Here is a 10,915-nt window from a genome sequence, read left to right as displayed (position 1 = left end):
GGATTCGGACCAACACCTCTGAGAAGCTTATGCCTTCAACACGCTGATATAGCCCACCGCTCTCCATGGGTACAATGAATACCAATGGGAAACCGATAACACAGCACAACTACCTGAACTTCAACCACAGTGGAGAAAGAGTAAAACACCTCCCAGGAAGGAAACAATGGGTGGACTACAACCCCACACGGGTAGACTTCATCCTATTATAGCCTCAGAATTTTGTCCCACACAGACAAGGAGCAAAGACCAACAGAACAACAGCCCACCGCTCTCCTCCACTACAATGGAAGCCTATGGAGAATCGATAGCACAGACACCCAACTTCAAAGGTAAGTATGAACCACTTTAACACCTCTAAACAGGACTCCCTAACAGGAGCACCTACCCAGGAAGGTGGACATCTGCCCTAAACACCCCTTGGACCCTGGGAAGGCCCACACTAAATATGGAACGGAACCTACTACAATCAGTGCAACACCCCATCGCTCCCAACACCCCATACCAGGCAATGGGAGAGAGAGAAAAGACAGCTAACTACTCATCTTCATTCGCTTGCTATGACCACAAAACACCTCAGAAAGATCTCTACAGGGGCTGTGTTGGTGATCACATACTGGAGAGGGAGTGCAAAACAACGACGCTGGACAGAGTGGAATCAGGTGTAGCAAAAAGGCAGTTTATTTAAAGTCAGAGATATCTTGTCCTGCAGTTTAAACGTGCACAGACCTAAAAATATGGCTCTGTCAGGAGTCAGCTAATTAGGCTGCCTTTGACAGAGTTTGCAGCAGAATGTATACACAGAATAATGTAGGTGGAGTCTCGTCGTGTTGGTCTTCTGACTGGTCCTGAAGAGTTGGAGGCGGGCCTGCTCTAGCCAGAGCAGGAGCCCCATTGGTGCACAGCAGAGTCCTCTGCTCTTGGCACCCGACCAGTAGAGGGGGGTGGAGTGTGAGTGTATGTGCTCATGAAATGTTTGTGTGTCAAGGAAGCGTGAGATAAGGGGAACTGGCAGTGTCTGCTTTAGGCTCAGGTGTTTCCTGTCTTTGCAGGAGTACATGCAAAGACCAATGTCAGTGAAATGGTTTGGCACTCTAAGCTCGTTAGTGTTGCAGGATGTTCTTTGTAGTCTACAGGGGAGTATATTTTGAGTGATGGCAGCCATATGTCCTTCGGATAATCATGTTATTGCGCGTAGGCTCTAAACTTGACTGAGGACACGGCCCAGAGTTATCTGAGGACATCCGGTTTAACCAGAGCGTTGGCCAGCTAGTGATGCTTGATATTTGATTATTTATATAACAGCTGGCTCCAACTCCCCAAGTGTACACCCTTGCTTCTGACTCCTCCTGGACCTGCCACCATCAGAAAATCAATATGGCACTTAAAACCAGAGAGGATGAGCCTACCGCGCCTTGATGCTAACACACAGGTCTATGGCAGAACAAAGGTCAAGACTACCATCTTTGGAGGACTAGTTGAGGGACTTCTACACCACCTAGGAACCTCATCAATGACTCTTTCTAATCCCACAAACTTCGACTCCTCCACCCCTCACCCACCCACAGCGGAAACGGCTCCCCAAAAGAGAAAGGTCACCGGGCCCAATGCAATTCTCCATTGTAATCAATGGAGCTAACTCTCTATCCCAGACCACTTGACCTCTAGATGACATGGACATCCCATGCAGGCCACTACAGGTACTGCGATCTGATTGGACGAAACAGCCATACCCCTCACATGCACAATGCATGCTCTCATCATGCTCCAATGAGAAGCCTCGACACCTGCTGGATCACACCCCCTTTCTCTATAAAAGAAGGGCATCATCTCAGACTCAGCACCATTTGGTCGAAGCACTTCAAGGAGACAACTTCATCCAGATACTAGCAAAGAGCAAGAGACACACTGTAGAAGATTCGCCACACTACGGCTAGATCTACCAGACCTCCACTCCCAACAATCTGAGCTACTAGACCCTGGCCTTCACCGACTAGATCTTCCAGATCTCCACCCCCACTAACACTACACCTGCACCACACACACCTTTTTCCAGTCCGGAACGGGTAGCTCCTTAGTACCGACTAGGTGCACCTTTTTGCACACTTTTCACTTCCTTTTCCTCCCTGTCACCTGAAGAAGCCCAGCAGGCAGAAATGCGTTGTGGCTGGGACCCTCCTAGATCCGTTGTGCAGCTGTAAGGAAGGCAGAATCCGCAACGGACTTCGGGAGGGCCTCTTTTTGGCTTCTTTCTTCTTAATTTGTACTTCATTCTCTCCTTAATTTGAGTTTTACACAGCTCCCACATACACTACACAAAACGCCGATGGACGAGACCCAAAGGACTTCACTCCAGCAACCTCAACACCCAACATGAAGAACACAGACACCCCCACAACTACGGCAGACCTCCAACAATGCTACGAGGGACAACCAGAGGCCCCACGCGGCCCACAACTATCCTTCCTACCCTCCACATCCTACAAGGGACGACGCACTGAAGGGCCACCCAAAAACATTTTCTGGGGGGCAACCCCGTCTCACCACCCGAACGTCACATCTTCGACAAGCAGAACAATCTTCAAACACCTCTCCAGACCGATCTACTTATCACAGGAAGATGGAACCAGCACTACAACGCCACCACCACACTCACGGACCACCTGAGACCACTTGACTCCAACAGTCCGACATCACTACCAGATCTTCGGATGGCCCTCTGAGACCACCAATAACAGACCCATCACCCACAGAGGGACCAGGCCTACACAAATCTCCACCTCCGTTCAACACACCACCCAGCAGAGGACACACCCATCCAGCAGAACACCACCGCTCTCCACGAGACCGACCCAGCCCAGACACCTCCCGTCTGAGACACCACGACTACTACACAGGCCATTGGTCCCCCCTTGGTACAGGAAGGTATCATCACAACAAGACATCCTACAGCAGGCACTCCCACTACACATGGAGGCAGAGCAGACCAACAGAACAGGACTGAACAGCCCCTGCACCTCCACGTAGCATCTCCAACCCAGAGGACCACCACCACACAGAGAAGATTGAACACCACCACGCCCTGGGACCTCCTCCACGCTACACAACAGCTTCCAGACAATCCAGGGAATCAAGAAACCCACCTACCTCCAGAGAAACACCTCCCAAGCGGCGAACTGATCCACCTCTGACTCAACACCACCACAGCGACACCTCTGGAACAGAGGCTACGCCCCACACCGGCGGCAGCTTCAGCCAAGACGCCGAGGCCATCACTTCTACTACGGGTACCATGGACTACTCACCAGTCCCCAGACATCTCCTCCTCCTCTTCCCTAACATCATTCCAGTGGCCCATCTCTCCTCTCCACACCCGTAGAACTACCAAACAACAATCCAGAGAGACCCCACCACATGGGACCTCCACCCTCTTCCACCCCAGTATCAAGACAACATCTAAACTCAGAGCGAGACACCACCTGGAAGCAACCAGTGAACCCCTCTCCAGAGGCCCTCTACCACCTGGCTACCAGACCAAGACAAGGCAACTGATAGCCCTCTTTACCCCATCTTTACCCCATCTAGAGCATCACATTCTCGACGAACTAACCATCACCACCACGCAATGGCTCAGAAGGAACCATGATATCCTGGAGGAACGAAACAGAACACACCCACCACATCCTCTCTGACAACACCAACTGGACAGAGGCCTGGTACCTTGGAAGCAGATGGGCAGAAGAACTCCTTCAAAGCGCTCCACTACTACCTCTTCTGGAGAGCCTGCGGAACTCCCTCCCTTACCTTCAAGGACCGCTACCAGAGGACGCAAGAGAACCCACAAGACCAACAGGGCCTCTACACCCTCTCCAGATCCTAACAGAACCAAACCCTATGACAGAGAGGACCTAAACACTCCTCCAACCTTCGGTCCCTTGGTCCCCCCCAATGGGCCGTCTGTGCGCTGAGCCTCCCTAGCAAATCAGGCCCATCCAAATCCTAACACCAAAGGGTGAAAACCACAGTAAACCGGTAATCATCTAAATATGCCTGGACACTTGGCTAATCAGCAGGAGAAGATGGTTCCACCCTTATCCTAACCCTAACCTCACCCTTACCCCAACCCTACCCCACCACCCACTCTATCCCCGAACTGGACTTAAATGTGTCCAAACTTTTGACTGGTGCTGTATACAAAATAATATATGTGTGAAATCTGTTTAGAGAAGCAGACTAATAGCTGTAAGAGCAATCCATTTTCTGAACAGGGTGTTGTACCTAATAAACTGTTCGGTGAGTGTCTATTGTAGTTGTGAAGTAAACCTGCTCACCTTTTAAACTAGTAAAATACTTGACAAAACGGAGCTGTAAATGAGACAAAGAATCAGAAACCGATTAATCACTTAGTAAATGTATTGTTTTCTCATGCACTTTCAACTCTGTGAAAGAACATTCTGTGAAAGTTATTTTTCTAAGAACCAAAGGAGAACCTTTAGGGAACGTTACAGGAACGTTCTGTGCTAGCTGGGAATGACCTTTATAACAAATACAATTTGGAGTCACGCAATGACATGTGTGGTCCTCCCACTACGACTCGGGAAAGCATTATTAGGCTGCAGTTTATTAGGCTACATATGAAATAAATGATGATGAACTGCACAGGATGGTGAAAGTGCAAAGTGATGAGCTTGATGCTCCTTTGCAATAAATATTGAGGGTCTTATGCTGGTGACACGATGATTGATGCTTGGCTGCTGTTTGATAAATAAAAATAATCTTGCTCTTTTGTCCATAGTAATCTCATCATGTAGGCTATACGCGTACTGTATTATGCGAGCTGTTGGCTAATGTGAACGTGCCAATACCAGAGTGGGCACACTCACTACATAAGTCCATTTTCTTGGTAACAAAGCCATCAGTAGAGCTGAAAATGCAATGGAAACCCATTTAACTTGGCCGGGGTAGGCCGTCATTGTAAATAAGAATTTGTTCTTAACTGACTTGCCTAGTTAAATAACATAAAAAATTCTAACCAAGCCAAAATAGTGCTCAGGCGTAAACACAATGACCCTGTTGGTGGTGATAAAGGGGTGCTCTGTGGCATGTGGGGCTTTTGAGTCACACCCTTAGCTTTATTGAAGTCCATAATAAGAATCCTTTTGGCAGCAGTCTGTCATGACAGACACACAGTGCAGCTGGCCAGCACACACACAAAATGTAGTTCTGGGCTCCAAGCTTAGTTTGGCAGTGGTCCATTCTTCAATACTGGTGGGTACTGCAGGAGCTAGTGAGGCTCTGCTAGGCCCAATAGATTATCAGTTGGCAGAGAGAGTCAAAGTCAAATATCAAATGGTTGACTGTGTGCTGTCATTGGTGGTGGTGCTGCCTGTCCTCTCCTTCCTCATCGCTCTGAGAGGACACAGAGTAGCCACACCCCTACTCCTCCTCCAGCGACCTGTCTTCACAAACAGACAAACAGGACCGCTAGCAACACCAAGTCACACACTCGCAAATTAAACAATAAATTGCTTTATTGAAGCCTCTGTAGAACTCAAAGGGACACATTCATTTTCAAATCAATTAAAATATATTTAAAAGGCCTTGACACAAACTTTCCACAAACAACATCAATTTCAATCACCGGTAGCCTCCAGAATAGTAATAACAAAACACTCACCTGTCCTTAGAGATCCTGATAGAGCAGAGGAGGTATTAGTATGAAGGCTTGGGATGACTGACAGTCCATCCACCTCCGATGATCCCTCCCCTTTCTCCATGTGATTGGTCTCGCTACCCTGCCCCTGCCAATCACTAAGAGCCGTTTGAAAGCTCCTTGCCAGACAAGCGGTGATGTCCTTAGCTCTCTCAGCACTGGTGCACCAGAATATCTTGCACTGTAACTGCAGTTGCTGGCCTTGCTGCTTACAGATGTACAGGAACACATTGGGGTGCTTGGTGTCGGCCGCGCAGAACGCAATGTCTCTCAGATAGGTCTTAGCGAGCTGTCTCCCCGTAGCAATCTCCTTCACCTCTATGTAATGCCGCCGCAACACCAGAGCGTGCTCCTTGCACAGTTTCTCAGGGGCCCCCGGGGCCCACTGCTGGAGCAGCAGGCCTATGGCCCCCTGGGCCTGCTCCAGATCCAGGGAGTAGATTTTCTCAGTGCCCAGGTAGAGCACCTTGTAGAGGGGATCCCCGTGGGAGAGGGTAGCGGTGCGGTTGGGCCGAAGGTGGAACCGGCGGCGGAACACAGCGGGAGACTTCCTCAGAGTCTGGATGAGCTGGAAGGAGGGGTTACTCTGAGACATGGCTAGAGGTCAAAGGTCAGTACCAGGGTGCATTCAGACTTCAGAACCTTTGGTTGTTGTTGTTCTCCCAGAAGCCTCTGTTATTAAACCCGGTAGAAAGTTATTCACTCATTGCACCTGGGGGTAAAGAATTGAAGTTAGAAAAAATATGAATTACTTGAGGGGAAAAGTTGTAGTTACGAGTAGCTTAAAGGGTCGGATTCCCGGATACAGATCAAGCTAAATCCTGGACCAAAAAGCAATTTCAATGGAGAGCGTTTTTAGGCTTTTACTGAACATAATCTGTGTCCAGGAATCTGGCCCAAAATGTTATTTTATTGTTTTAGCGGAATGAAGATACGATATCTTCAGTACATCATGTACTTCCTCCCTTTCTTTTCTTAACTTACATTAATGATGGCTTTCAATGTAAGTTCCTCAGTTCAAACTGACAACTATGGTGCTACACCTCCACTCTTTGGGAGGCTTTGGCTGGATGTTGTACATTTGATTATCTCAAACAAACATGAATGTACAGTATATTCATACAGTTGCACTATTTCAGCCATCTTTTAGGTCTATGTATTTACATCAGCAAAACTATGTGGAAATAATTAAAGAATACAATCAATCTTGGAAGTACTGCAATACAATTATCAACTTCTAGGGTTTTAAAAAGAAAACAATAACACTGCAAGAGGCTTAATATTGGAAAAGTAAAAATTGCATTTTTAAATATATTTTCTTTATAACTGTGGACCTATATATGGCTATTTGCCTTAACTTCATGCATTTTGTATAATTTATTATCATTTTTCCAAAACAGTAGAGTAGTGGCCATACAGTCCCATTTCACTAGCTCATTCTCTGCTCCTATGAGGTTTCTCTGCATGGTTCAAATTCGAAACCAGCCCCCATGCTGCCGCCGCCACAAAATCCTTATCTGGACTTTCTGGTGGTGTCCAGCAAGAGTGTTTAAGTGTGATTGTAGAAGCCCAAAATGAGCCAAACAAGATCAATATGCCTTATGTATAATGGCTAAAGCCATATTGAAGTAAGAGGTACAAATGTTAAACAAACGACTCAAAATGTTTCACAAATTTATACAGATCTATTGGTTTATTTCAGCATTTCCCTTACTTTGTGTCGCACTCCTGTCACTTACCTTACAATGTTTTTTTTTAAAGTAGCCTACTTTCGATGTATCCGAAAGAATGTCATGAAGTCCATTAACTTTGCAATAATTCTTCACAGTAAAATATATATTCTTGTCTGCATGTTTTTGTTGCGAAAGGGCTGCATCAGTGCACCGTGAAGCTCTCCTACAGCGGTAGATAAGTTATGTGAAGGGGCCACTTGATCGTGTGAGAGAGAAGGGGAGAAGGGGGCGGGAAGTAAGACAACCTCTATGTAGTGCAAAAAAATTCTGAAGTATTTACTTTTATATGGGAAATAATACACACTGACCCTTGCTGGTATCAGTTTTATAATTGACCTATAGTATCTGTATGCATGTAATTACTGTTTTTGTCTGTCTTCACTTGTAGCCTGTAAGAAAGACCCGATCACGTGATGGAGAACACAGTGCTCAGAAACACCTGCATTGCTTGCTGTTTGGGGTTTTAGGCTGCGTTTCTGTACAGTACTTTGCGATATCAGCTGATGTAAGAAGGGCTATATAAATACATTTGATTTGATTTGATTTGACAGCGGCCACTGGCCGCAAAAGGCAAGGATTTGGGTAGGGTGCATTACGGCGACAAAAAGGGGATGCTGCTGTGAAAGGTATTCTAGGTATTATCAAGTGCTTGTCAAATTGTGAATGAGTGACTAATGTAGTGTGTACAGACTGCGCAAAAAAACTAAGTAGAGCTCATGCCTTTCTAGCAACTTAAAAAAAAAATCATTAGTCGCATCATGCAGCCTTACAATGTATTAAAAATATAACATATAGCCCAACGTTTATAGAACAACTAAAGTTGCATTAATAATTTTAAATTAAGCATAAAGGAATATCTATTTCTTTGTTAACCGCTCAACACAGAATAGCCGCATGTGCGCACGCCCTCAAATTGTTTGGAGAAAATGTCCTTCTATATTTGATTCAGCTTTGTTAAATTGTATTCCTCATACTATAAAATAATGCCACAGAATGCCAGGAGATGCTAAATGTGTTTATGTTAATTAACGGTCAATTACCATGAGACCGACAGTTATTACCGGCTGACGAAATTTCATGAGCTCTAGACACTGCCGTTTTGCTGTAGAATTAGTGATTTTTTTATACATTCGTTTATACTGGATTAAGTGTCATTTTGTTAGTGATGTTCCAACATTCCCTCCTTCTGCCAATATTAGTTATTCTGAAGTCTTGGAAAACTTAAAAAACGTTCCTTTTTATTCTATGAGTTTTATTTGCCCATATGAAGTCAGTTTTAAAAAGTCTTCAGTGGGGTAATTGGTATTACCGAAAATAAATATAAGAAGTGTTCATATTTTTTAATTAACCTTTATTTAACTAGGCAAGTCAGTTAAGAACACATTCTTATTTACAATGACAGCCTAGGAACAGTGGGTTAACTGCCTTGTTCAGGGGCAGAATTACAGATTTTTACCTTGTCAGCTCGGGGATTTGATCCAGCAACCTTTCGGTTATGGGCCCAACACTCAAACCACTAGGCTACCTCCCGCCCCACACAAGTGTGTCTGTGTGTGTGAATCAGATTGCAGAATTCTCCGAACCTATTTTATAAAACGAATTGATAACTAAAATTAGTGTTAAAGTGTTAATGGTTCATATTTAATTGTGTAATCCTGGGAGTGTGTGTTCATACACATATTCTAAATAAAATGTTAAATATATTTTGTTTACTTCATGCATCCTTATGAGAAAAGTTAAAGGAACATTAAGAAAACTATCCCTGCAAATCTTCAGTGAACATTGGCAACCTTCAGAGAACATTCCCAGCACCTTCAGAGAATGTTCCCTAAACATTCGCAACTTTGTAACTTTCAGAGTACGTTCCCAGAATGTTCCCTGTTACCTTCATATAACGAAAAGAGAACGTTCAAAGAACATTAAAAATAAATCTGTTTGAAACTTTAGGGAACATTGGTAACCTTCAGAGAACATTCTCAGAACCATCAGAGAATGTTCCTAACTTTTTAACCTTCAGAGAACGTTCCCAGAACGTTCACCGCTACCTTCATACAAGCAAAAGAGAACATCCAAAGAACATTAATTAAACTTTTGGATGGAAACCTGGTTTGCCATTCAAACTGTTTTATTGTAGCAATATTATGATACATTTCACATGTGGCCTTGAGAGGGATATCTTGAGTTGAATACACATTCATTCACACACTTTTATTACATATAAAATGTTTGATTTGGAGTTACAGTGGCTTGCATTAGTATTCACCCCCCCCCCTTGGCATTTTTCCTATTTTTTTTGCCTTACATATATTAAAATAGATTTCTGGAAGGTTTGTTTCATTAGATTTACAAAACATGCCTACGACTTTGAAGATGCAAAATATTTGTTAATTGTGAAACTATAACTTGAGCATGCATAACAATTCACCTCCCCCAAAGTCAATACTTTGTAGAGTCACCTTTTGCAGCAATTACAGCTGCACATCTCTTGGGCTATGTCTCTATAAGCTTGGCACATCTAGCCACCTGGATTGTTGCCCATTCTTCAAGGCAAAACTGCTCCAGCTTCTTCAAGTTGGATGAGTTCCGCTGGTGTACAGCAATCTTTAAGTCATACCACAGATTGGATTGAGGTCTGGGCTTTAACTAGGCCATTCCAAGACATTTAAATGTTTACCCTTAAACCACTCGAGTGTTGCTTTAGCAGTATGCTTCGGGTCATTGTCCTGCTGGAAGGTGAACCTGCGTCCCAGTCTCAAATCTCTGGAAGACTGAAACAGGTTTCCCTCAAGAATTTCCCTGTATTTAGAGCCATCCATCATTCCCTCAATTCTGACCAGTTTCCCAGTCCCTGCCGATGAAAAACATCCCCACAGCATGATGCTGCCACCACCATGCTTCACTGTGGGGATGATGTTTTTGGGGTGATGGAAGGTGTTGGATTTGCGCCAGACAAAGCATTTTCCTTGATTACCAAAAAACTCAATTGAGACAGGTGTGCTGGAGTCAGAGCAGATCCCTACCAGCTGAAACTCGTTCCATAATCAAGACCTCTACAAATACTCAGTCCTGCCGCTTCCACTCGGCCAGATCGTAATCTCTGCTCAGTCAGTTCATGATTCTAGCCATTTATGACTATTCAAGATCCTGTTACTCTGCTGTGCCTGTTTCCCTGCCTGACACCGTTTATCCTCTCATTGCAGTTACCGCTTTGTCTCTGGCTCCTGTCTCTGGCTCCACATCTCACCACCCAACTACCTTGCTCTGGATTATACTCACCACCACTACCTTGGATTCCCCCTCAGGACCTGTCACCCTGGCCGAGTTCAACTCAGCTAACTCCAACCTCAGTCTCCACATCTGTTTTTTCTGCAAATCATCCGAGCTTCCCTGGATCTGCACTCCATATCTCCCTGTGTAACAATAAATATTTTGCAGACTCCACTACTCTTCATCAAATTCTTGTTGGTCA

At 44.9% G+C, this 10,915-nt stretch overlaps 1 protein-coding gene across 2 annotated transcripts; it reads right to left on the bottom strand.

Moving 5' to 3' along the window:
- Window positions 1-658: 658 nt before the first annotated feature.
- LOC112216751 lies at window positions 659-7,788 on the bottom strand. 2 transcript variants are annotated; one of them, XM_024376799.2, is made up of 3 exons: window positions 7,453-7,788; window positions 5,678-6,425; window positions 659-5,459 (listed from the first exon to the last, which is right to left on the bottom strand). In XM_024376799.2, the coding sequence occupies exons 2-3, from the start codon at window positions 6,306-6,308 to the stop codon at window positions 5,437-5,439; spliced, it is 654 nt and encodes a 217-aa protein (XP_024232567.1). In that variant the 5' UTR covers window positions 6,309-6,425; window positions 7,453-7,788; the 3' UTR covers window positions 659-5,436. The 2 variants fall into 2 exon arrangements, with proteins under 2 accessions (XP_024232567.1, XP_024232566.1); XM_024376798.2 differs by having other exon boundaries at window positions 659-5,455.
- Between the last annotated feature and the right edge of the window lie 3,127 nt (window positions 7,789-10,915).

The sequence above is a fragment of the Oncorhynchus tshawytscha genome, linkage group LG17 (assembly GCF_018296145.1).
Source record: "Oncorhynchus tshawytscha isolate Ot180627B linkage group LG17, Otsh_v2.0, whole genome shotgun sequence".
NCBI lineage: Eukaryota > Metazoa > Chordata > Actinopteri > Salmoniformes > Salmonidae > Oncorhynchus > Oncorhynchus tshawytscha.
The sequence above is the reverse complement of the archived record's forward strand: the minus strand, read 5'-3'. Positions and strand labels throughout refer to the sequence as shown.

Coding starts and splice junctions, on each gene's coding strand:
- LOC112216751 (XM_024376798.2), bottom strand. CDS start 6,308: ATGTCTCAGAGTAACCCCTCCTTCCAGCTCATCCAGACTCTGAGGAAG. Junction 5,456..5,677: donor ATCAGGATCTCTAAGGACAG/GTGAGTGTTTTG, acceptor TTGTGAAGACAG/GTCGCTGGAGGAGGAGTAGG.